Genomic DNA, 27,081 nt, shown 5'->3' on the forward strand with positions numbered 1-27,081 from the left:
CCCGATGGCCTGTTCCTCCGGACCGTGGCTCCACTCTCCCCTCCCAGGCAGGTCAATGCTCAGTCACCTATCTGTTCTACTATTGCCTTCATCTCTCTGTCTCTTCCTTCAGTACCAAAATCACCACCGACCAGCCCAGGAGTGACCCAGCCTAGGCCCAGCTCTCCATCTCCTCGCCTCCTGCTGTTGGTCAAACACCCAGCTACTACTCATCGACAGGACTACGCACTATTTCCTTCTGTGTATTGTTACTCTCATCATCACTGTACATAATAAAATCACTGCTTGCATCGAAGTCGGCTACCTGGGTCCGCCTCTTTCTCGTTCGCTCACTGACAGGTGCGAAAGGCTCATAACAGATTGACTCTCAATTACTATATTCTGTCTGGTTTTAGGTACTTTGGAATTTGTCTCTCAATCCATGTGGTGTCTGTTCTTATGGTGTCTTGTTGCTGCTCTCTATTGCTGCTGGAACACAGGAATTTCCCCATTGTGGGATCAATAAGGTCCTGCCTACCTACCCATTCTTATAAATATTTATTATATTGCTGCATTTGCTGCTTAAAGTGGCTTAGATTTTATGTTACTTATTTATCTACTTTATATTTCATTTGTATTTCTGTGGCATTCATGTGGACGGCAAAGTAAGAATTTCATTGTACAGGAAAACACGTTTCCTAACTGTGCAAATGACAAATAAACACTGACTTGATCAACCAGTGACTGTGTATTTGTTGTTGTCTGATAGATTACACAATGGGTTGGTTAGTGTTCTAAACATATGCCAGAGAAAATAAACAGCCAATGGACCCAACCCTGCAGGTCATTTTCACTCAGGTCCAGTTCTCTCAGATGGGAGGGGTTGGACTTCAGAGCTGAGGCCAGAGAAGCACAGCTGGTCTCTGACAACCTGCAGCTCCTCAGTCTGAATAAAGAATAAACCATGTGACATTAGAAGATCAAGTTCCTGCCTGAAACCATTCAGTGCTCCATCATCTGTTCAGAGCTGAAGAAGGTTTAGAAAACAGAAGTTCACAAAGTGGTAACTCCAAACAGCTGAACCCAACAGGACGCAGGTTAAAACCAGTCAGATACCAGAAGTGACACTGAGCTCTCATTAATATTAATGACAACATGCTGCTGCTTCGGTAAAGGACAAATCAGGACAAACAGTAAATAGTATTATCAAAGTGTTGGAGCCATCAGACAGTGACTGTGTATTTGTTATTGTCTGATAGATTACACAGTGGATTGGTTGTTGTTCTAAACATACAGTATGTCCAAAAAAATAAATTGCTAAATGACCAAACCACAGAAGAAGAAAACAGCTTCCCATGAAGCTCCTCAGTGTAGATCAGTAGAATATCAGCCTTATGTCTGCAGTTCGGTGCCAGCACAACTTTCACATCAGATTAATTTTAGCACAAAACTAAAACATGGTGTCTGACCTCAGAGTCTCCAGTCGACAGTCTGGACTCTCCAGAAAACCACACAGCTGCTTCAGTCCTGGATCCTGCAGCTTGTTCCAGTTCAGGTCCAGCTCTCTCAGATGGGAGGGGTTGGACTTCAGAGCTGAGGCCAGAGAAGCACAGCTGGTCTCTGACAACCTGCACCACCCCAGTCTGAATAAAGAATAAAGCATGTAGATGAAGTCATTGATGATCCAATCAGATATGTCCTACTTTGTCCACTTTGTCCTTCTGTTCCTGTGGATCATGATCATGTCAGCCTTCTACAGACACCATCCAGATGTGAGCACAGCAATTCACACACCTGTTCATGTCAACACTGATTAATGGGAAAGCCTACAGGAAACACCCTGGATTTACAAAATAAAAGCCCAGTGACTCATTAACAATGAATCATTCCTTCATTCAAAAACACTGCTGACCTCAGCCAAGTGTGTAAGAATTAAACCATCTGACATTTTGGATCCAAAACCTTTTCCCAGTTAAACGAGACAGGCCACAGTTACTGTTTCATGTCTGAATGTTCAGGAAATAAACAGTAGCAGCACATGAACATGTGAAGAAAGACTCATTGTTCATGTGTGATTGCTGGAGAGGTTCGGTTGATGTCTTTTCACCACACAAAGAAACACAATGGCTCATTTGCATCAAACAGTGTCAGTTGCTGTAAAACACTGTTCTGAAGCTGCTTTTCATTTTTATATCAATGTGTTTATTATGTACCAAACATTAGAAACAGTGACTTCATGTCATAGCATGAAATAAATTGACAGTTTTCTCAAACGCCGATCCAGTTTGATGACTCAGCAAAACCAATGCCTTGAAGAACATTGAAAACGTCTGTTGATATAAAATGTACAAGAGCAGAAGCACATGAACCGACCTCAGAGTCTCCAGTTGACAGTGTGGACTCTCCAGTCCAGCACACAGTTGCTTCACTCCTGAGTCCTTTGGGTGGTTTCCACTCAGGTCCAGTTGTCTCAGATGGGAGGGGCTGGACTTCAGAGCTGAGGCCACGACTTCACAGTGAGTCTTTGATAGTCCAATGCCAGAAAGTCTGTGGTAACAGAAAATATTAAACTTAAAATCTGATCAAAACTGAGACTTGGAATAAAACCAGCCTTGATTAATTTCAATCCCAGAGCAGATTGACATGAGCAGCTGTAGCTTAGGTGGTCAGTAGGTCAGTCATTAATCACAAGAACTGTGGTTGAGCTCCTCCTGTCCACATGTCAAAGTGTCCTTAAGCAACATGATGAAATACAAAGACTTTGGCCAGAAGTGTCCAGATGAAACGTCAGACTCTGATTTACAGGGAACTGTGATTGGTCAACTGGATTTTAACCTTCATTCAGTTGCAACATGGCATTAGGCTGGAACTGCACTTGTATGCATTTAAGTCAGTGATGTGTCTGTGTATATGCTGGACATCTCTAATGTGTCTCATTATGTGGCTGCGTCCCCTTTTCATCTTCTATTAAATGGACTGAATGACTGGAATGACTCCTATTGCATTAACACTACAATCAGATTAGAAGGTTGTATTATTCTAACATCACATCTGACAGACAATACTATGTATTAAAAGCCAAAGTGACTAAATATGTTTTAACCAGTGATTTAAAAGTTGTCAGGTCTGTAGATGATCTAACATTAAAAGGTAAACCATTCCACAATTTAGGAGCTGCAACAATAAAAGCACGGTCACCCCAGCGTTTGTATTTGGCCCTGGGAACCTCTAAAAGAACCTTTAAAAAGTTCTGCACCAGCCATGCTTTCAAGTTTGTCAAACAGTCAAACAGTGGCTGTAGAGACATCCCTCCGGTTGCTTTTAATGGTAAATATATCTGGATGTCATCTGCATACCAATGGAAAGAGAAGCCATATTTCCTTAGAACTGATCCCAGTGGAAGCATGTACAAGGAAAATAGAGTTGGGCCAAGTACAGACCCTTGAAGGACACCACAGGAGAGGATAGTTGAAGAGGACATATGTGGACAGATGTTCACTGCTGGAGCTACAAAAGTCAAAGCCACACCTTTAACTGACTGAGGATGAGGAGGGGGCGTTTGGTTCCCTCTAGCAGAGCGAGGACAGGCCCCCACATCCTCTCTCAGCTCCAGATCTGAGTATAGATGTTGGAGAAAATACGACAACAGACAGAACAGATCTTACTGTGAAACAGGAAGTGCTGAGGACAAACATAGGATAACAGTAATAAATGCACAAAAACTGTTCTCAGCTTCAGCTGCTGTTAGTTCTACCAGGTCCCAGACATTAGAGGGAATGGGAGTCTGTAGAGAAAAGACTAATAAACGGCTAGATGACAGAAACCCAGAGCAGACACTGTGTCCGCTGTAAAGAAACTGCCATCAGTTGAGAAAACATGTTGGCTGTCCACAGGGTTTCAGCAGAAACTGTTAAGAGCAGAAGTTTTTCTGCTGGGTTTGGATGAAACCTCCATCGACCAAAGAAAGACAGAAGATCCTTGTGTTCACTGACTTGACAGCTGGAAACACAAACATCATGTTGGTCTTATTATCAAAGAGCTGAAGCCAACAAAGATATTTGGAGCCTAACACGTGGAGAATTGGTTCAATCAGCAGATTCAATATGAGTTTAATAATACCTGGCAAGTGTTTGTGTTTTATATTGTGTGTGTGTAAAGTGTGTGTCTTCACTGTGATGCTTGAGCTTTGTGTTGCTTTATAATGTTGATGGTCACATCTGGACTCACCGAGCCTTTCTGCAGTTCCTCACAGCTGTGACCAGTCTCTGTCGTCCCTCCTCTGATGTCCTGTACTTATTCAAGTCCAACTCATCCAGAACCTCCTCTGACATCTGCAGCATATAGGCCAGAGCTGAGCAGTGGAACACAGAGAGTTCATTCTTTGACCTGGTCTCTGACTTCAGGAAATCTTGGATCTCCTGATGGACTGAGTGGTCTTTCAGCTCCATCAAACAATGGAAAATGTTGATGCTTCTGTCAGGAGAAGTTTTATCGCTGTTCATCCTCTTCAGGTTGTTGATGGCTCTCTGGATGGTTTCTGGACTGTTCTCTGTCTGACCCAGCAGGCCTCCTAAGAGTTTCTGGTTGGCCTCCAGACAGAGGCCATGAAGGAAGCGGACAAACAGGTCCAGGTGGCCATTTTTACTTCTCAGAGATTTCTTCATAGCTCTCTCCAAGACGACATCCAGAGATGAGAAATCCAGGGATTTCTTCATAGCTCTGGAAGTCGGAAAGTCATGTAGAGTGAACAGACCATCATCTATATGAACTTCCAGAAACTTCCTCAGTACCTCTGTGTTCCTGATGGTGTAACAGTGGACCATGTAGACCGCAGCCAGAAACTCCTGAATGCTCAGATGAACAAAGCAGTAGACTGATTTCTGGAAGATCACCCGCTCTCTTTTGAAGATCTCTGTACAAAGTCCTGAGTACACCGAGGCCTCTGAGACATCCAGACCACACCGCTCCAGGTCTTCTTGGTAGAACATGATGTCTCCTGTCTCCAGATGTTCAAACGCCAGTCTCCCCAGCTTCAGAAGAACGTCCATGTCAGCCCCCATAAGCTCCTGTGGACTTGTCCCGTGTCCCTCACCATACTTGTGTTTCTTCCTCTTGGTCTGAACCAGCAGGAAGTGTGAGTACAGGTCAGTCAGGGTTTTGGGCAGCTCTCCTCTCTGCTCTGTAGTCAACATGTGTTCCAGAACTGTAGCAGTGATCCAGCAGAAGACGGGGACTTGACACATGATGTGGAGGCTCCTGGAGGCCTTGATGTGGGAGATGATCCTGCTGGACAGCTCTTCATTACCGGTCCTCCTCCTGAAGTATTCATCTTTCTGGGCATCAGTGAAGCCTTGTAATTCTGTCACCCTGTCGACACATGTCGGAGGGATCTGATTGGCTGCTGCGGGTTGGGAAGTGATCCAGATGAGAGCCAAGGGAAGCAGGTTCCCCTGGATGAGGTTTGTCACTCCCTCTTCCATCAGTTCCTTCAGTCACATGTTCACATCTGCTCCTCAGACTGATTTTATGTTCATCCAGCACCTCCTGCAGACCACCACCGGCTGAAAGACAAGAGACAGTTCAACATGACTTTGTCTTACACAGAATCTCTACTGTGAAGTTCTCAGTCAAAACTTAGGACGAGAAAACCAGTCTCACTTGTTCTGGATCCGTCTCCACACTGGGGACAGGAGGAGCATCCTGATGAGCCAGACTGGTCCCAGTATGAGGTCAAACACTGTCTGCAGAACCAGTGTCCACAGCTGGTAGAGACTGGGTCCTTCAGGACGTCCTGACACCGAGCATGTTTGATCAGGTTCAGCTCCCTGAACGAGAGCAGAACCAGCAGACTGACATCTTGGTTTTCCAAGCCCTCTGCCCAGTCCAGAGTGAACTTCTGCACCGAGAAGGTTTTTCCAACACCGGCGACGCCGCTCGTCAGAACCGTTCTGATGCATCTCTGTCGCTCGGGGAAGGCTTTAAAAATCTGGTGGCACTTGATTGGAGTGTCCTGGAGGGTCTTCTTCTTGGAAGTGGTCTCAAGCTGCCTCACCTCATGTTGGGTATTGACCTCTTCACTGTGTCCCTCTGTGATGTAGAGCTCAGTGTAGATCCTGTTGAGGAGGGTTTCACTTCCTGTTCCATCAGTTCCTTCAGTCACGCGTTCACATCTGCTCCTCAGACTGATCTTATGTTCATCCAGCACCTCCTGCAGACCACCACCGGCTGAAAGACAAGAGACAGTTAAACATGACTTTGTCTTACACAGACTCTCTACTGTGAAGTTCCCAGTCAAAACTTATGACAAGAAAAACAGTCTCACTTATTCTGGACCTTTTTACACACTGGGGACAGGAGGACTGTCCTGATGAGCCAGACTGGTCCCAGTATGAGGTCAAGCACTGTCTGCAAAACCAGTGTCCACAGCTGGTAGAGACTGGGTCCTTCGGGATGTCCTGACACCAAGCACAGCGGGACAGCTTCCGTTTCTCAGAGCCATGACTCCTCTTCCTCCTTCTGCGGATGTCAACACATTGTTTATACCAAGACATCAGCAGTCGACCACCCTCAACTCACTAGCTGCATCCAGCTCTTTCCTTACATTTACAGCACTGGTCAAAAGTTCAGACACCGTCTCATCCATTGGCTTTTCTTTGTTTCTGTTACTGTTCACATTGTAGATTTAAACTCAAGATGTCAAAACTGTGACACAACACATATGGCATCATATAAACAACAAAGTGTAAAAACACAAAGTGGGTTTGGTGTTTCCGGTTCCTCGAAGGAGCCACCGGTTGCCGTGACGACAGCTTTGCTCACCGTCGGTAACATCACAACCAGCTTCATGAGGAAGTCGCCTGGACAGTTTTCACTTACCAGGTGTGTCTTGTCACAAGGTAACTTTATGTGTCTGAGACCATCAGTTGTGTTGTATGGAGTTAGTGCTGCTACTCAACTACTGTAGGAATCCACATTATGGCAGCGTCTACTAAATGAAGTAACAAGAACTGATGATTCCTTCATTATTACTTCATCAGTCAAAACAAGAAACTGTGACAGTTTGTCAAGTGCAGCCAGAGAAACCATCAAAGCCTCTGATGAAACCAGCTCTCACGAGGACCTCCCCAGGACAGGAAGACCCAGAGAGTCCTCTACAGTTCATGAACTTCTCATTCTTCACGAGCAGTCGACCCCGAGGTGATTTGAGTTTGCTGTTTGTTTCTGACATCTGACCTGAACAAAGCCTCTGAGCAGCTCTTTAGTAAAGAAGGACCAACACAATGAGACTATGACTTCAGACAAACATCCACCCACCTACTGCTGTTAATGTGAATAACATGTCGACACCGAATCATCTTCACATCAGTTCACAGCAGAAACTCTTACTTTGTGTCTGAAGATCCAGGTCCACAACCGAACTTCAAAGAATATTCTTTGGACCAGTCACTCTTCTTAGAGGAAGAGATGAATCCCAAAGATTCTGGTCTGTCCTGGTGTTCCTCCATCGTGGACTGGAGTCAGTCTGAGAGGAAAACCAGTAACACTCACCGGGAGCTCTGAACACAAGAGTCACAACCAGCACGTCTGTTCAAGAGTCACACACCAGCCTGAGAGAACAGGAAGTGAAGCACACACACACATTAACACAGTGTAATGAAAGCAGGCAGCCTCCACCTGGTCATGTTTCTTTACACCTGAGCCTGGTTCTTGGCTCAGCTGCAGGTTTAATGTGTCTGGTTCAGCCCATCAGGACTTTATGTCCACACATGAACCAAACCGTTGAGTTCATTAAAGTGAGAGAACAGGAAGCAGCACTGGCTGTGTTATTTCCTGCTTTTCTCCCAGTGTCTCTGTGAGGACAGAACATCACTGGGACTCTTCTTCCTCTGCAGTCCACAGGGAGAAAACTGACTGTGACACTTTGACAGTAGAAGAAGAAGAATGTCGGATTAACACTCACCCTGCCTCGGCCTTCAGTTTCCTGCTCTCGGCTCAAAATGGAATCTGAGCAGTCACTGCGCAGTTTCTGCTGCTCCTCACTTCTCTGTTTACAGGAACCCACGAGTGAGTGAGTGAGTGTGTATGTGTGTGTGTGTGTGAGTGCAAGGTGTGCAGTGCCACCACACATCAGGCTGATCATGCCATGTCTCTCAGATCAGTAAATGAAGTTGACAAATTTTTCTCTTTATTCTTCTTAACGTGTCTATGACCAAACTCTCTCTCTCATCCCACATGTTCACTGATCTGACAGCTGCTGTCATCAGCCTGTGATTGGTTCACTGATCAGACAGTGGAGTGAATGGACAAACACACAGTGTGTCTGCAGCAGCAGCTGGTTTCAGGACAAACACTGGAATCAACCAGGTGTATTACATGTGTACGCTGTGAACGTACGTACAGTATGTGTGTGTGTTTGTGAGTCTGAGGAACAAAGGGGGAGAACAGAAATGAAGAATTTAATCCCAGAAGGCTCCTGTTGGTCATGATTAGAAAGACCTGGAGTCATCAGTATGTAAATGTTCTTGTACATGGATCAAACTTGAACTGAATCATTGCCTCAAATATCAAGAACAAACATGCACAAGATTAAAAAGATAAACACGAAAGGTCCAACATCCATGGCCTGTTGTATGGCTGAGTCTCAGCTCATTGTTGATGCAGCAGCGCCACCTGCTGTTCAACCCAAACAACTACCATCTGATGTCAGACCTCCCCTCCATCTGGTGTAAATCTGATGGTTCAGCACCAACAGTGACAGTGAACCAGACTTTAATACAAAGGGAAGCAAACAAACAAACAAAATCATGGTTTCAAGTCTTCAGCTGTGATAAAAGAGCAAAGTTTTCCTGAAGTGAGCGACAGAGATGGAGAGAACGTCAACAAATCTAAAGTTCCATTGGAAGTACATGACGTTCCCGCTCCCTACTGCAGCTCACACAAGTCAGCAGTGGCTCCTACACCGACCCAAAGTCCAGCGTGTAAGGGCTGAGTGGACATGGTCTGGACTCTGTGGAGGAGAGCGGTGGTTTCACAGACACTGTAGAAGGACAGACTCCTGCTCTGTGATCCAGGTACACTCCAGGTCTGGAGGACTGGGAGGGAACTTCTGATTCTGTTGTGTCTGAACTGGTTTTAGTCCCAATCTAATGTCCACAGATCATCACTTAATCCAAATGTGCCTCCACTTCCTGTTCCGCTGATATCCCTGTACGGGACTGAAACTGAACCCTCTCTTCTCCACCTGCCAGGGCCAACGCCCAGTCAGACTCCCTCTGCTCAGGACCTGACTAAATTCAGTGAATCTGTCTGGATGAGGGGGATGTGACTGTTCTTTAGAGACACGGGTCACTGTTCTGCCACCCTCAAACAAAACCAGCGTTGTGTTCACTGTGTTTGGATCCAGTGGGATGTGAATCCAGTAGGAACTTAGTTCTGGTCTCTAGCTCTGCTGGTGGCAGTAGAACACCCAGCCCAGGCCCTGTCGCTGAGACCTCAGCCCAGTCCTCACTGAGAGCGTGCTGTAGTTTCTTTCTGAGCTCAGACACAGCTGCTGTCACATCCTCCCAGTGGCTCAGAGGGTGGACACTGATGCTGGGAAGTCTGTAGGTCCACTGAGTGCTGACACTAAGGCTGGTTCAGTAGAAACTGGCTGGGATCCTCTGGGTGTGAGAGCTGCTTCAGACCAGCATCCTCTCCAGCTCAGTGATCTCCTGCTCCAGTTCCTGCTCAAGCTCCATGGCTCCACTCTCCACAGCAGTGTGAACAAACCAGTCCAGATCTGGGCCACCTGCGTATGTGCACACACTCACACGCTCCAGCCCGGCAGTGTGGAGCATCAGACGGAGAGAGCAGCAGCAGTAGTGTGGGGAGAAACCAGAGCCAGTGAAACACCAGACCTCTGCTGGTAAGGTAAAGCAGAAAAGTGTCTGCACTGTCAGAAAGCAGGCAGCAGTCCACCCTCTGTCAACAGGCTTGTTGAAACATCCCAGGGTTTCAAACCAAGACATGAATCACTGGAACCACTGCCTCAGTTTGCTGAGGAGGCAGAACTTTTCCAACATATTAATTGCAATTGATATAAAATAATCATGCGCAGAACTTAAATCATGAGAATACTTTTTTGGCACAGCTCCAGACAGCTACACACTTTCCAGCCAATCAGTCAATCTGGAGCCATTAACATCTCAGTTTTCTTCTTATTGCAGAGCCTTACAAAACATAACGATTCAGAAAAACTAGTTGGCAGGGTCAAGTTGTCTGTACTGCAGAGTGAATAGGTCCCAACCTCTGTCCCAATGTAACGGTGGCTGCTCCTCCTCCTCGTCATTGTTCTCATCTCTTCAAATGTGTTTCGTGGCTAGAATGTGATACAGACTAAATTAATTCGGACAAATCATCCCAATTTAAATAATCATTTAATATTACAATTATTCTGAACAGAGTAGTAGTTAAATAGGTAATGTGGTAGTTAGGGAACAGAGAACAGAATCACTCCTCCTGCAGTGGAATAGATACAGTATTAATTAAGAAGATTGTCACAGAATCAGTCAGTCTTGGTCACAGGATACAGTCAGTCAGAGTCCAGAGTCCCCCCAGCCGGGTCCAAGCTCACTCTCACGACTGCCACACCATCCTTTCTTCTTCTCTCTCTAAACCCACAGCTATCCTAGCCTTTATATTCTCGCTGTTACGCAGCCTTCTATGGCCTGAGCCAGAGACACAGTCTCATGCCAGCTCCACACACCTTCTTCCAAGCACTGTCTAAGATGTCCAGTACATGAACTTCTAGGTCATGTTGACCTAGTGCATATTTCCTTTTTCTAAACATGAACAGAGCACACGAACCGTTCACATAAGGCTGAAGCTATGTCCGTTCCCCATTTAAGGAGGAAGTCGCTCTGGATGTTTACCCATAAATCAAACAAGGATGACACAGCCCAAGATATTCTTGCTTGAGCAAGAGAAGAGAAGAGAAACAGATCAAGCTTATATAAACACTTAGCTCACCCTTACATAAATAATATCTATATATAAACTACATACTATTCTACTACATATTACCTCTGGACTGGTACCTTGCTTGTTTTTAACCACTACATGTGCAACAATGTCAGGCTGAGTTTTAGGGAAGTGTGTTTAATGTAATGCAAAGTAAAACTTTATGATTGTTGTGCACGTCATATACAGCACCTTCAATGAACCTATATGTTGTTAATAGAAGGAGGTGCTCACTCACCCTTTATGTGCCTCTGTCTCATTGTCTGCACTGAGACACTACTGACTGATTGTCTGACTCATCAGTCTGTGCAGGGTCCTCTTGCTCTTGTTGTCGGTGCAGTAGTCCGACATGATGCTCCTGGGGACCAGAACCAGGCTGTTCAGGAACAACCACGAGCCAAACCAGAGAAGAGCGAAAACCAGGGTCCCCTGACAAAACTGCCTGAGGCCCAGCTGGAGCAGGCACACCCTGCACCCGTGACCCCCTCAGCCTGACCCTGCGGGACCAGATGGTGTCCCCCCCCTAGAGTTTTGGAAGCCTGTGGGGATCAACTAGCTAGTGTGTATGCTGACATCTTCAACCTGTCTTTAACCCAAGCAGTAGTCCCTCACATTTTCAAAAAAGTCCATTATCATACCGGTCTTTAAGACATCAGACACATCCACTTTGAATGACTTCAGGCCAGTGACGCTCACATCAGTCGCCATGAAGCTTAGAGAAACTGGTCCAGTGGCTCTGGCTTTATTCCACACCCTGAAACAACTGGACAGCAGCAGAACGTATGTTAGGATGCTCTTCCTGGACTACAGTTCTGTATTTATTACCATTCGCCCTGGCAGGCTGATTGGGAAGATGACAGACCTCTGTGTCCCAACTCCCACCTGTAACTGGATTCTGGACCACAGGTGGTGAGAATGGGAGAGCGGGTGTCTGATGAGCTCACAATCAGCATAGGCTCACCACAGGGGTGCTGTCTCAGCCCCAAACTCACAATTTTTGGTGAACAACATTCTTGTTTATGGAGAGGAGAATGACCTCATCCTCAACATAAACAAGGCAAAAGAAATAATAATAGACTTCAGGAAGAACCCCTCCCCTCTGCTGCCTCTGACCATCAAAGGGACTGAGGTGGAGAGGGCTGACAGCCACAAGTTCCTGCGCCTGCAGGTGACACCTGACCTGAGCTGGTCATTGAACACAGCTGCCACAGTGAAGAAAGCCCAGCAGGAGCTATACTTCATCAGGCAGCTCAGGAAAGCTGGACTGAACTGTCACCCCCCCTCCCAGGCTTATAGAGGATTGGTAGAGAGCATCCTCACTACTGGCTTCACAGTCTGGTATAGTAACACCACACAGGCAGAGAGGAAGGCTCTTCAAAGAGTTATAAAGACTGATGAGTGGACTGAACTGCCTGCTATGGACACACTGTACACACAGCGCTGTCGTAAAAGGGCAGAGAACATACTCAGAGACCCACTCCACCCAGCTCACTCTCTGCTCAGACACAAAAACTGCGCCTACAGCCTCAGGCACAGCAGGGCGGACAGTATCATCACACACAGAACAAGACTGGAAGGCTGGGTTGGCTTTGTTGGGTCTTCAGTAGGATCAGTCATATGGATCAGTATTGTGGAGGACATTTTTATTTCTGTGTTCCTATTCAAATGATTGAATGGGTTTTATGTTTGACAAAGACACAATCCCCACAGACTTTTCATTGCTGGAATTAAGATTTTGGCATGTTCCTCTTGAATAAACAACTAAACAGTTTAACAACACTAAATTTGTAACCACTCAGTTGACATTCAGTACCACTTGCTGTGTTGAACCAGCCATAAAGTATAATGCAGAAAACAGAGAGACAAAAGAATAAAACAAATGCCTTTCTTGCCCTTAATGCCACCTAGCGACTCCGTTTTAAAGATGTTCTTCATCTCAGCTGGTTGACACAGAGTGAAGTTCCTCATAGCATATCATAAACAGATTTCTCAATATGTCACATTGCCCATTTAAACTTAAAGCAAAAATTCATCTTTTTGTTTTTACATCCTCAGGCTGAACTAACACAGCAGCAGAGTTGATGACTTCATATATTTTATGGCAATGCCTTTAACTCCACAGAAGCTGACAGAGATGAAATGAAGATAATAAGGCAGGAATACTTTCCACATCTATAATTTATTAATATCTATACGGTACTATCATATATAATGATACAATGACATTTTTTTTTATTGAAAATCAATTAAATGTCTGTTCTTAAGACACAAACTGATAAGAAGAAGAAGAAGCAGCTTTATTTTATTGTAACATTGTGACACATACAATGAAATTATGTTTGGAGCTGAGGGCCCCAGGTCACTGCGTGCGTATGCGCCGCCACCACGGGCAACTTCGGAAGTTCAGTGTCTTGCCCAAGGACACTCCGACATGTGGACTGCAGGCACCGAGATTCGAACCTTCAAATTTCCGGTTGGGAGATGACTGCTCTGCCCACAGCACCACTGTCGCCCCCTTCTACGTGCTTAACTCATTCAAAAACAGTTTTTTTGGACTTAAATATAATGGAATCATTTACAGTAATTGAAAATGATACACGCAGTCTCTGATATTCAATTGTCATCCAGTAGTAGGAATGTCTGACAATCTGCTGTCTTATTCTGTATCTAACTATCAGCTGATCGGGATCTTTATTGTCTTTGCTCTATGGTTTGGTCACCTCTGTCAGTATGATGCAAAACATGAATGATACCCGTCTACATTTACAGCATACCAGAATGCTTGCAAATAATGTATTTTCCATTAGTAGTATTTCTGAAACCTAATTAAGCACTTTATAAGCTGATACTGTGTATGTGTATGACAATAACATCGGGTACACAGACGTAAGAGTAAAGTGCATGGTGGAGGTGATTGAAGCATAAATAGATGGTGAAGCATAAATAGATTTCACTTCTGTAAATACAGTCAGGAATAACTACAGTAAAGCCCTACTAGTGCCCCCTTGAGGTATCAGTGTCCCACACTGAAGTGTTGGACAGACACAGTAGTGGAGCATGAAGTAACTAGTTTTAGATCCATAGTCTTTCCAGAAGCAGGCTTAAGGTTTTCCTTCAGTGTGATTCCAGAGGGTCATAGCAATATAACAGCATTGATATTGAAAAGCTAAAAACAAATGGTATGCTGCTTTACTGACACATGCTACTCTTTTTCTTCTGGCGGATGTCACTCATTGTTGGTGTACTGGCATATGTCACTGCTGGTTATGGTATGTCACTGCTGTGTACCACATAAAAACAACATGTTGCTCATGTTCCACACATACCCCTCTCCCTGTTGTACTAACAAAAGGTGGATGCCATTTCTTTAAGAAGCCGTTTTCTCTCAACTAAGCTCCTACTTGGACAAATGTAGCATCCAGGACAAATACAGTATCAGTCAGGTTTTAGGATGCGCCATAGTGGTACACCATAGTCAGCTCTGCTACCTTCACCACGGTCAGTCACACCATACTTTTCCAACACGCCTTAAGCATGTGGTGGGCATTCAGGAACTGGCCTTCAGTGGTTTACCTCCTACCACCAGGACAGATCAGCCTTAGCTAAAATTGGTAAAGTCTGCTCTTCCTCTACACCCATCTCCTGTGGAGTACCACAAGGCTCTATATTAATCTATATTATATTTTCTTTATACAGTGCCTATAAAAAGTATTGACCACCTTGGATGTTTTACCCTTTTATTGATTTTATAAATCACCTGTGTCTGAAAGGTCCAGTCACTGGTTAATCAGTCTCTGCCATGGGTTGTTGTTAGTTATATGATCTTCTATTTTCCTCTTATAGTCAACGGCCTTAATACCCCTTCTCAGCCTCAACTCAGCCCTTGCCACGCTGTACCAGGCCCTGTCTCCAGACCTGAAGGCAGAGTTGCACGCTTTCAAAAGAGACTGAACCTCACAAGTCATCCAAGGTTTATGGTTGAGATACACTCGGATGCATTCGTTAACAGTCACATTAACAGTGCAGCATTTGATATAGAACAAAACAGTTTCAGTATATTTTTCTAGGTCCTGGTGTTCAAATATAGACCATTCTGTGTGTGCAAAGCAATCCTGGAGCTGTGAGAGTGCTCCCTCTGGCCAGGTTTTTGTAGTCTTAGTCACCGGCTTGGTTTGCCCCCTGAACAGGATGTACGTATGCTGGTTAGAGGAGCAGTGAAAGGTGGTCTGAAAGGCCCAAGTGAAGGAGAGAAACTGCTCTGTAGGCATGCTCAAGGTTGGAATAGAGATGATCCAGAGTGTTTCCCCCTCTGGTGGCGCACTATATGTACTGTACAAATTTAGGGAGCACTGACCTTAAGCACGCTTTATTAAAATCGCCAGCAATGATGTACACCCCTTCAGGATGAACCTGTTTGTTTACTGCTTCATGTAGCAGGGCGAGAGCTGCACTGACTTTGGCATCTGATAGAATATACACAGCAGTAATAAGTACTATTGTGAACTCTCGTGGCAGATAGAAGAGTCTACACTTAATAGTCATTGCGTTCAGGTCGGGAGAGCAATGGCTGTGTATAGCGTTACAGTTTGTCCACCAGGCATTATGAACATAGATACAAAGACCTCCTCCTTTGCTCTTACTGGAGTCACTGCTCCTGTCACACAAAACACCCTGACTACAGAAATATTTGTAAAAACACATCCTCACACATAATACACACACTACACATAGAATCAAACCACACCGTATCAGTGAGCTGAGAGCTGCTGTGTCTATGCACACTGCCATCTTGAGCGCTAATATATGATAATTCAGTTCATGTTCAGATTGAACTGAAACTGCACCTGTGTCACTGTCGAGGCTGAAGTTTGTGCTGCTGTTCAACTATACTGTGCTACACAGGAAACAACTCCAACAGTTGATCTGAGAGAAACTCACCATCAGTTACTGAATTTAAAGCTCCACTAGCACAAATACTGAATCATATTACAGCCACATATGAGTCAATGACAAAGACACAGAGTCAAAGCAGGACAGATGGTCCACAATGACTGGTGACAGACACTGGTGAAACAGTTTCTGGTCCAAGTTTCTCAAGCAGCAGACGCAGAACCAGTCCAGACTCTGCCCATAAAGCGTGTCTGGACAGAGTCCATCAGTATTGATCTGTTGGTGAGATGTGTTATTGCTATGAATGGGAAAAGGAACCAGTGAGTCCAGCTGTCAGATAAATGCAGTGGAGTCAAGTAGCAGTAGCTCAGACTGCACTTCCTGTGAGTGGAGGACTGGAGGAACTGGGCTCAGTGACTTTCCACCAGTGGTTCCAGTAGCACAGTTAAGTACATGAAGTCACAGCCACATGTTCGGTTGTCCACACGCTCAGTTAGGACGACAACACATTCCACATATTCCAGTGGCTTCAGGACATGTTCACATCCCTTCATTGTCTGCACTTTACTGTCCTGTGGATTCACAGTCAGCTGATACAAAGAAGCCTGAGGACATTTCCACTGCTGCCAATCAGTCTACACTCAATAACCCAGAGGGACACAGTGAAAACATGGTGACGCTAGTGCAAAGGAGAAAAACCAAAGCTGAGCTCTCTCATGTCCAAAAATACTCAAGAGCCTTAACCCAGGACTCCGTAGGACCCCCTCTGGCAGCAGCTGCAGCTTCTTTAAACCATGGGCTTCACCTGATCACCTCTGATCTGAAACAAGATTGTTACACCACCTGAGCCACACCTGAGTGGTAGTGATGGCTGTCTGACCCCAATGCTCCAATACAAGCTTCAAACTCAAAGCAGCATTTTCCTTGAACCACTGCTTCAAAGCATGCTTTGGTGCAGAAAAAGACATGTGACCGATGACATCCCCTGAGTGGATCACGATTGGTTCAAACCAGTCGATACTGCTTCGTATTGCGAAAAATATTGTTTCTCAATAAAAATCTTTGAGTCTCCATCCCATGTACATAATCACACCCTGCCCTAGTTACACAAGCACACCCTACCATCCTAGCACATCCTGTTTTCCCAAGCACGCCTTCTCCCAGCTCCTGAGTTTATAGGATCAACCGACTGACCAATCAGTCAAACTGTGGAACACAAATCCTAGTTACACTCATCACAGAATTATTAATACATTGCTTTGCTGTCTCCTATTTTGCCACTAGATGTCACTGAAACAAAGCGTTGAATGAATGAACCCATTTTTGAGACAACTGATAAAGTGGTTCAGTACTGGTTCATTGCTTCATTTGCACATCACTACTGAGTGGGTGCTACCATTCAGTACGCTGTTCTTCTGAACAATGTCTTGAACGACCCATTTTCCTCAGGCTTTCAAATGCATGTTCAACAAGTGCTGGCTTCATCCTTAAATAGGGGCCACCTGATTCACACCTGTTATTTCACAAAATTGATGACCTCACTGATTGAATGCCACACTGCTATTTTTTTGAACACACCCCTTTCAACTAATTGCCCAATTGCACAGCCTTAAGAGCGTGCATATCATGAATGCTGGGTCTTGTTTGCTTTCTGAGAATCTACTGCACCTACTGGTAACTTGTTTGCCATGTAGCAATAAAAAATATACTAAAAACCTGGATTATTCTGGTTAGTCACATTGTACTGCTATTATTTTGAACAATACTGCTACACTTAAGTACAATTGTGAGGTACTTTACCTGAGTATTTCCATGTCATACTACATTATACTTCTATCCCCCACATTTCAGAAGGAACAATTGTACTTTTTAGTCCACTGCATGTATCTGACAGCTGGAGATGCTTGTTCTTTTCAGGTGGTTTACATACAATGAGCTCCTAAACTCCAACACATTGCTAAAAGTTCAAACCAACGGTTCCAAACTTTTTGGACTGTGAGATCTTAGACAAAAGCAGTGTCTGTTGGGGCATGTTGTCAACAACACTTGACCAGTTGTGTTTTCCTGCCTTCACTCTTTATGCTAAATGTCTGCTGACTCATCGAATTGGACAACAAATTTCATAACTCACGCTGTGACTGAGTTCTCCCCTTAGAAGGTACAGATTTATTATGGAGGCTTTCTGCAGGTTAATATTCATTAGTTTTACTACATTAGAGCATTTGTTGGCCAATGTCTTGTATTTTCTATGTACAGTATGTTTTTCAAGCTCCAGTAAGTTGCATGTGGTACTTTGACAGTTTCGCCCCCCTCCAGTTGCTGAGTGTAACATTGTCATAAATACCAGTTGCACTTTGACCCCTCATGTTGGACAGTGGTACCTGTGTCTGTTTACAAGTTGAAGCTGTTACTGAACCAGGAAAGAAAACATCAGAACCCAAAGAATGGTAAAGTATTATTACAGGGTTTTATACAAATAGGACTGCATAGGTTTACTTGTTGTGACATGGCATATGCAGTGGTTTTCTCTGTTCATGTTTTCTGGTTAAATCAAATAACTGAATAACTGGATGATACATGGACCCTCCGAACTTATAAAACGGTTCTATCATTTAAATCCTGAACATGGACCAGTCAAACACTGGGACAAGAGGCTTGGTTTCTTTCTCCGGAATTCTTGATCCTATCTCTCCTCCTTTGTTCCACTCTTGTACTGGCACGGTGGATGAAATTCTGGTTCTGGTTCTCCTCCTCTATTTCAGTTTTGTTGTAGCCTTGGTCAGTGAAATCTGGGTCTAATGTCTCTTATTTAATTTCCGCTTTGTAGTGGTCCTGCTCAATGAAAGCCATGTTCTGATTTTGTTTTTGTCGCTGCTACATTGTGCTTCGAACATTATGTTCATTTTCACGTGATCTCACAGAATCAGTCTCACAGTCACTATCAGCTTGTTAAGCCCTGCCCCTTTTTTACCTTTCCTACAGTGTCAGATTAAAAGCTACTGCCACAGACAGGTACTATGTGTCTACAGCTGTGCTGTAAGAAGTGGAAGATTTCCTTCTGAAACCTGGTGCAGTAAAATAAGTTCGCAGACAATCTCAGAAATTCACTGGAGGCCAGGCTCAGGGATGAAATGAAACCAGTCCGGCCCCAGGTCCATTTGGATGTCATTCAAACAACAGCACCACCTGCTGTCCAAAACATACCACAACAACACAAGTACACAAGGAGACATTTGAACAGACTCACAAAGATGTGTGTAAAACAGTGTTTGTCAGGAACACTCATGGTCAGATGGTAGTTGGCGTCAGACAGAAACAGCATGATACTGTTTCTACTTCAGCTCCACTTCTGTTCAAACACATGGATCCTCCTCACTTTGACTATGCTGGGACACTCGGAGTCACTGCCCGGGCCTTCAGAGATGTAGATAAACAAGACAGGTATTTCTGTTTAATAAGCAGCAAAATCTTTCAACAAAGCTCAGAGAAGATGACATCTGAGACACCAGAGAAGGAGCCAGTCAGTTTGAAAAGTGTCTTAAACCAAATCTTTGATTATCGCTGCAGTTGCCAGGTAGTATTCTGTGTCTGGATTGACCGCTGACACTGAGTGAGATGCGGGCAGACCTGACCAGGTCATCGGTCTGTCACAGGGCCAAGACACAGAGACAGAGTGAAGTCCTTTAACCCTGTTCTAGAGAGGTTTCTCTTAGCTTGAACCCTGATCCCCTTCAGGTTGTGGCTTCTGCTGGTTTGGTTTTGGACTCAGATCCAGGGAGCTGTTAGCAATGTAGCTGTTTTAGCAACACATTAAAGCACAACCACATGTCCCCGTCACGTTTGGCTGTTCACACACTGAAACCGCAAAATGTTATAGACCAAATTGGTCTGAATGGACCCTGTAAAAGATGGACTGGCAGGCACTGTTACAGCTCCACACTGTCACTTTGTGACTTTTAATATATTTAAAAAAAAATCTCTAAAATCCTGTTTTCACTTTCTCATTATGTTGTTGAGTGTAGACTGATCAGCAAGAACTGCAGTTTGATCCATTTACGATGAGATCCACAAGTCAAAACTCTCAGCTTTATGCCAGAATTTACTCTGTATTTACACATATTTACCGGCAAAGTGACTTGAACACCGGACACTGAGTCTGTCGAGTTGTTAAGCTGAAGCCGCTCTGATAGGATCCACGGGGTCAGAGGTTTCTGAGGGACTAACGGAGGTGGTCCCTGGAGGAAGAGTCTCACGGACAAACACTCTCTCTGCTCCAACCTCCACTCTTCCCCAGCACCACTGTGGATTTACCTTCACACCGTGACCACTGAGAGTATCCGGGACACATCACTACCGGCTTTTTCACCGTGCACCTGACCCACACACATAGGTAGGTAGGTAGGTAGGACTTTGTTGATCCCACAATGGGGAAACTTCTGTGTTCCAGCAGCAGTAGAGAGTAGCAACAAGACACCAAAAGAACAGACACCACACACATATCTTGATAAACAAATTCCAAAGTACATAAAAACAGACAGAATATAGTATTTGAGAGTCAATCAGGAACAAGAATGATCCTCCCACAATTAATCCCTGAGAACAGATCAAAATACCTAAGAACAAGACAAAATATAGTATTCGAGATAGATCAAGAAATCAAGGACAAGAATATTACTCCCATAATTAATCCCGCAATGGGGGAAATACCTGTATTTCAGTCATGAGGATCTCGGAAAAAACTACTGAAAAATACCTAAACACACATGACAGCATTCAAGGGAAATCAAGAACAGATTTTACATATGTGCATATTAACCATGCATTTTACCCCAGGATTTGAATATTGCACCTCAGTTGACTATTACATAGTCCCTCATAATTTCACCTATCTTATCACTGTTCAGAGTCTCCACTGTGTGGTGCAGGGGATGGGAGGGGTTGTGCATGATGGATGTTAGTTTTACCAGCATCCTTCTGTCCGTCACGATGGAATCCAGTCCAGGACAGACCCAGCTCTCTTGACCAGCTTGTTAATTCTCTTTCTGTCCCTGTCCATGCTACCTCCTGCCCAACCCACAACAATGTAAAAAACTGCAGATGCCACCACAGTATCATAAAATGCCTGAAGGAGTGCCCCGCGCACACCAAAGGACCTCAGTCTCCTCAACAAGTGGAGGCGGCTCTGGCCCTTCCTGTACAGGGCATCTGTGTTGTTGGTCCAATCCAGTTTATTGTTGAGGTGGACACCCAGGTATTTAAAGTTGTCCACAATCTTAATATCTGAGCCCTGCAAACTCACCGGTGTGAGTGCTGGTGATTTCCGCCGGGGGTCAATCACCATCTCTCTTGTCTTACTGGTGTTGAGGACCTCACACCACTTCACAAAGTCAGTAACAACTCCCCTGTATTCCCCCTCATCCCCCCCAGATACACATCCATCAATGGCAGTGTCGTCCAAGAACTTTTGTAGATGACAGTGGTGGCAGTTGTACGATGTGTAGAGGGTGAACAGAAAGGGGGAAAACACCGTCCCCAAGGGGTGCCCCTGTGCTGCAGACAAACCACGTCTGATACAGAGTCACGCAGCCTTACAAACTGAGGTCTGTCTGTGATCCGTGCAGACAGGTGTTGGTCCACATCTGCCTCCTCCAGCTTCCCCCTCAGCAGTGACGGCTGGACTGTGTTGAAAGCACCAGAGAAGTGAAAGAACATGACCCTCACAATACCTCCGGGGAACTCCAGGTGAGATAGGGCTTGATGCAGCATGTAGATAATAGCGTTATCAACCCCGATGCCAGGTTGATATGCAAACTGCAACGGGTTGAGCACTGAGCTCACCTGGGCACGGAGGTGGCCGAGGACAATCCTCTCCATGGTCTTCATCAGATGGAAGGTCAGGGCAATAGGTCTTTAAGACAGGAGCGCAGCTGGTTTCCAGAGGTCAGATACAAATGTCACCGATACAGATTGTTGGGATGAAATGAGCTCAGGCTCATTTTAAGATCAGACTTTATTGATGATGGTTTGATGAAGAGGAGACACTGTTTCACTACTCATGTGATTTGTCTATGGAAGATTTAACCTCTCTGTAGACGGTCCTGTAGTCACCAAGCCTGCAGGAACAAAGAGAGCAGCTAGAGTGAGTTAAACTAACCATTTTGAGTCTAAGTGGGTCATATTAAACTTGACAGTAATAATCCAGATCATCAGTCTCAGCAGCTGAATGTGAACCAATTCTCTATCAATAAGCCTGATCAGCAGCTTAGCCAGATAACTGTGGCTTCACTCCCTCTGTGTGAAGTTCAGGATTTGATCGTCTGTTTCCTGAGGTTCAAGCTGCTGCAAATCCTATTTATCTGAGCCTTCACTGAGCAGATGTGTGAGAGGATGTGAATCCTAGGTTGGCCAGACAACAGCTGTTAGCTCTTCCAGATGTATCAGCCATGGAGAAATGACAGGGTCCAGGTTCCAGAGACCAGAGGATTCTACCTGTTGTCTCTGTGTGGACATGTGCTCAGAGTGGGATGTGTTCTGCTCACACAACTAGTGTGTAGGCTGGATAGAGACATGAGAGAAGGACAGCAGAGTCTGTCCACTGTCCATGTCTCCTCCTGAATCTGGACCATTGGATCCAAGATGGGATTAAAGTGTCTGAACTGAGAATCCCAATCCTGGTCTGGTCTGGTCAGACCTCTATCTCAGCTGGGAAGAAGAACTCCCCTCACATATCAGACTGTGACAGCACAGCACAGTGCTTTCATTCCACATCATTACATGTGTGTTATGTCAGACTTTGATTGTTTTCACTGAAGAAATCAGCCACTGAGAAGGTTGTAGGTTTACAGGAAACACTGGCTCTTTGCTTTGACACTGACTGGGTTTAGTACAATACTGCTGAGGCAGCAGGGAATGACTGCAACCCTCTACTCACCTCAGAGTCTCCAGTCGACAGTCTGGAATCTCCAGTAGATCACACAGCTGCTTCACATCTGGATCCTGCAGATTGTTGTCACTCAGGTCCAGTTCTCTCAGATGGGAGGGGTTGGACTTCAGAGCTGAGGCCAGAGAAGCACAGCTGGTCTCTGACAACCTACACCTCCACATTCTGAATAAAGAATAAACCATGTGATATTAGAAGGCCAAGTTCCTGCCTGAAACCATTCAGTGTTTCATCGTCTGTTCAGAGCTGAAGAAGGTTTAGAAAGTGGAAACTCCAAATGACTGAACCCAACAGGATACAGGTTAAAACCAGTCAGATACAAGAAGTGATACAGAACTCTCATTAATATTAATGACAACATGCTGCTGCTTCAGTAAAGGACAAATCAGGACAAACAGTAAATAGTATTATCAATAGCGATGGGATGTACTGTGCCAATGTTTCGAAGCGTGTGTAGAGAAATCCAGGAAGTGTTTAGTGAAGCGCGTATTGAGGCTTGCATTGTTTACAGTGAGTGACACCATCGATGATGTTTGAAGCCTTGCATGTAGTGGTTCAGGAAGTGGTTTGAATTTTCGCGATGTATTGACAGATATAAAGCCCAAGGAATCTCTACACAATTCATGGGTAGTGTTGGAGTTGGGAGAGTTCATGAGTTATGTATTTCCATAAAGAGGAATCGCTTAAACTCCAACACTGCTGAACAAATACTGTTTTTAAATAAAAATGAATAGTGTCCTCCTACATCAGTGGCACAAGCACCTTCACTGCTCTTCTCTGTTGATAAGCACGTTCACTTTTTTAACACTGCCACAGTTTGAAAACATAATTGTCCCTGTCATTATTATACGACTTTTTCAACTATTGATGTAAAGGAGGAGGTTCACTTTGGTATATGTACTACTACCACCACAGAACATCGATTAGAATGTATCAGCCCAGAAACTCTTATGTACACTATTTACAAACAAGCACAAGCACGTTAATGAGGGGAGACAAAAACATATGGTTTGAATGGGTTATTATCTTGTGCTCACAAGAGAACAATGCACAGTTAAATGGCAAGACAAACTGTGGCAAGACAGCTTTGAGAGCATCACATACAGTTAAAATGACTACGAACACATCTGCCTGTCTTACAGTCTTTGACCAGCAGGGGGTTTGTGTGTGCATGAAGCCTGGAGAAATGAACCCTTTTGCGAACCAATTGGCTGGAAGGCTTCAATGCTTCAGGAAGCTTCATCTCGCCATCACTAATTATCAAAGTGTTGGAGCCATCAGACAGTGACTGTGTATTTGTTGTTGTCTGATAGATTACACAGTGGATTGGTTGTTGTTCTAAACATATGCCAGAGAAAATAAACAGCCAATGGACCAAACCACAGAAGAAGAAAACAGTTTCCCATGAAGCTCCTCAGTATAGATCAGTAGAATATCAGTCTTATGTCTGCAGTTCGGTGTCAGCACAACTTTCACATCAGATTCATCTCAGCACAAAACTAAAACATGGTGTCTGACCTCAGAGTCTCCAGTCGACAGTCTGGACTCTCCAGAAAACCACACAGCTGCTTCAGTCCTGGATCCTGCAGGTTGTTGTTCAAGCCCAGGTCTAGTTCTCTCAGATGGGAGGGGTTGGACTTCAGAGCTGAGGCCAGAGAAGCACAGCTGATCTCTGACAAACAGCAGCCCTTCAGTCTGAATAAAGAATAAAGCATGTAGATGAAGTCATTGATAATCCAATCAGATATGTCCTACTTTGTCCACTTTGTCCTTCTGTTCCTGTGGATCATGATCATGTCAGCCTTCTACAGACACCGTCCAGATGTGAGCACAACAATTCACACACCTGTTCATGTCAACAGTGATTAATGGGAAAGCCTACAGGAAACACCCTGGATTTACAAAATAAAAGCCCAGTGAGTCATTAACAATGAATCATTCCTTCATTCAAAAACACTGCTGACCTCAGCCAAGTGTGTAAGGTTTAAACCATCTGACATTTTGGATCCAAAACCTTTTCCCAGTAGAATGGGACAGGCCACAGTTGCCGTTTCATGTCTGAATGTCGGAGTTCAGGAAATAAACAGTAGCAGCACATGAACATGTGAAGACAAACTCATTGTTCATGTGTGTTTGCTGGAGAGGTTCGATTGATGTCTTTTCACCACACAAAAAAACACAATGGCTCATTTGCAGTGTCAGTTGCTCTAAAACACTGTTCTGAAGCTGCTTTTCATTTTTATATCAAACATTAGAAACAGTGACTTCATGTCATAGCACATTGGAAATAAATTGACAGATTTCTCAAATGCCGATCCAGTTTGATGACTCAGCAAAAACAATGAACATTGAAAAATTCTGTTGATATAAGCAGAAACACATGAACTGACCTCAGAGTCTCCAGTTGACAGTGTGGACTCTCCAGTCCAGCACACAGCAGCTTCACTCCTGAGTCAGGTAGCCCATTGTAGTTCAAGTCTAATTCTCTCAGATGGGAGGGGCTGGACTTCAGAGCTGAGGCCATGACTTCACAGTGAGTCTCTGAGAGTCGACAGTCACAAAGTCTGTGGTGACAGAAAATATTAACTTTAATATCTGATCAAAACAGAGACTTGGGATAAAACCAGCCTTGATTAATTTCAATCCCAAAGCAGATTGATATGAGCAGCTGTAGCTTAGGTGGTCAGTAGGTCAGTCATTAATCACAAGAACTGTGGTTGGAAACCTGAGCTCCTCCTGTCCACATGTCAAAGTGTCCTTGAGCAATGTGATGAAACCTAAAGACTGATTTACAGGGGGCTGTGATTGGTCAACTGGATTTTAACCTTCATTCAGCTGTAACATGACATTAGGCTGGAACTGCACTCGTATGTATTTACCTCGCTGATGCGTCTAATGTGTGCTGGAGGTTTCTGACAGATCTCAGCTCCACTGTTACTGCAGACAGGAAACACAGGGGCACAGTGTCGCTTCTCTCATGTCTCACATGAGGTTGAGCAAATGGAAAAGGGGGAACATGAGGACGAGCTTGAAACAAGGCTCTCTATCAGGGACCATGAGCCAAGCAGCTCTGGAACATCCCACTGTTTACAGAGCAGTCCATTCAAATGTTGCCAGAGAGAGGAAAAGACAGCAGCATGGCTTCTGCTTCTACATCAGACTCATGTCTAACACAACAACACATGTGGATAGATGTTCACTGCTGGAGCTACACAGGTCAAAGCTACACCTTTAACTGACTGAGGATGAGGAGGGGGGTGTTTGGTTCCTTCTAGCAGAGTGAGGACGCCCCCCACATCCTCTCTCAGCTCCACAACTGAGTATAGATGTTGGAGAAAATACAACTATGGACAGAGCAGTTCTTACTGTGAAACAGGAAGTGCTGAGGACAAACATAGGATAACAGCAATAAATGCACGAAAACTGCTCAGCTTCAGCTGCTGTTAGTTCTACCAGGTTCCAGACATTAGAGGGAATGGGAGTCTGTAGAGAAAAGATTAATAAACAGCTAGATGACAGAAACCCAGAGCAGACACTGTGTCCGCTGTAAAGAAACTGCCATCGGTTGAGAAAACATGTCGACTGTCCACAGGGTTTCAGCAGAAACTGTTAAGAGCAGAAGTTTTTCTGCTGAGTTTGGATGAAACCTCCATCAACCAAAGAAAGACAGAAGATTCTTGTGTTCACTGACTTGACAGCTGGAAACACAAACATCATGTTGGTCTCATTATCAAAGAGCTGAAGCCAACAAAGACATTTGGAGCCTAACACGTGGAGAATTGGTTCAATCAGCAGATTCAATATGAGATTAATAAAACCTGTCAAGTGTGTTTTATATTGTGAGTATGTGTAAAGTGTGTGTCTTCACTCTGATACTTGATCTTTGTGTTGCTTTATAATGTTGATGGTCACATCTGGACTCACCGAGCCTTTCTGCAGTTCCTCACAGCTGGGACCAGTCTCTGTCGTCCCTCCTCCGATGTCCTGTACTTATTCAAGTCCAACTCATCCAGAACCTCCTCTGACATCTGCAACATATAGGCCAGAGCTGAGCAGTGGATCTCAGAAAGTACCTTATCTGACCTGGTCTCTGACTTCATGAACTCTTGGATCTCCTGATGGACTGAGTGGTCTTTCAGCTCCATCAAACAGTGGAAAATGTTGATGCTTCTGTCAGGAGAAATTTTATGGCTGTTCATCCTCTTCAGGTTGTCGATGGCTCTCTGGATGGTTTCTGGACTGTTCTCTGTCTGACCCAGCAGGCCTCCTAAGAG

At 44.6% G+C, this 27,081-nt stretch overlaps 1 protein-coding gene across 6 annotated transcripts in view; it reads right to left on the reverse strand.

The window, feature by feature from the left end:
- LOC109957269 (NACHT, LRR and PYD domains-containing protein 12-like) overlaps positions 1-27,081 on the reverse strand; it is a 53,541-nt gene that overhangs the window by 24,637 nt on the left and 1,823 nt on the right. For 5 of the 6 annotated variants that reach the window (XM_020595007.1, XM_020595010.1, XM_020595009.1 and 2 more), the window contains exons 3-5: positions 4,207-5,404; positions 2,353-2,526; positions 1,449-1,622 (exon numbers count right to left, since the gene is read on the reverse strand). In XM_020595007.1, the coding sequence (XP_020450663.1) occupies positions 1,449-1,622; positions 2,353-2,526; positions 4,207-5,404 (1,546 nt within the window). Of the gene's footprint in view, positions 1-815; positions 926-1,448; positions 1,623-2,352; positions 2,527-4,206; positions 5,405-27,081 lie in introns of all 6 variants that reach the window. The other variant, XM_020595008.1, reaches the window with a different exon arrangement.

Source organism: Monopterus albus, unplaced genomic scaffold (genome assembly GCF_001952655.1).
Source record: "Monopterus albus unplaced genomic scaffold, M_albus_1.0 scaffold25.1, whole genome shotgun sequence".
In the NCBI taxonomy this organism is placed as follows: domain Eukaryota; kingdom Metazoa; phylum Chordata; class Actinopteri; order Synbranchiformes; family Synbranchidae; genus Monopterus; species Monopterus albus.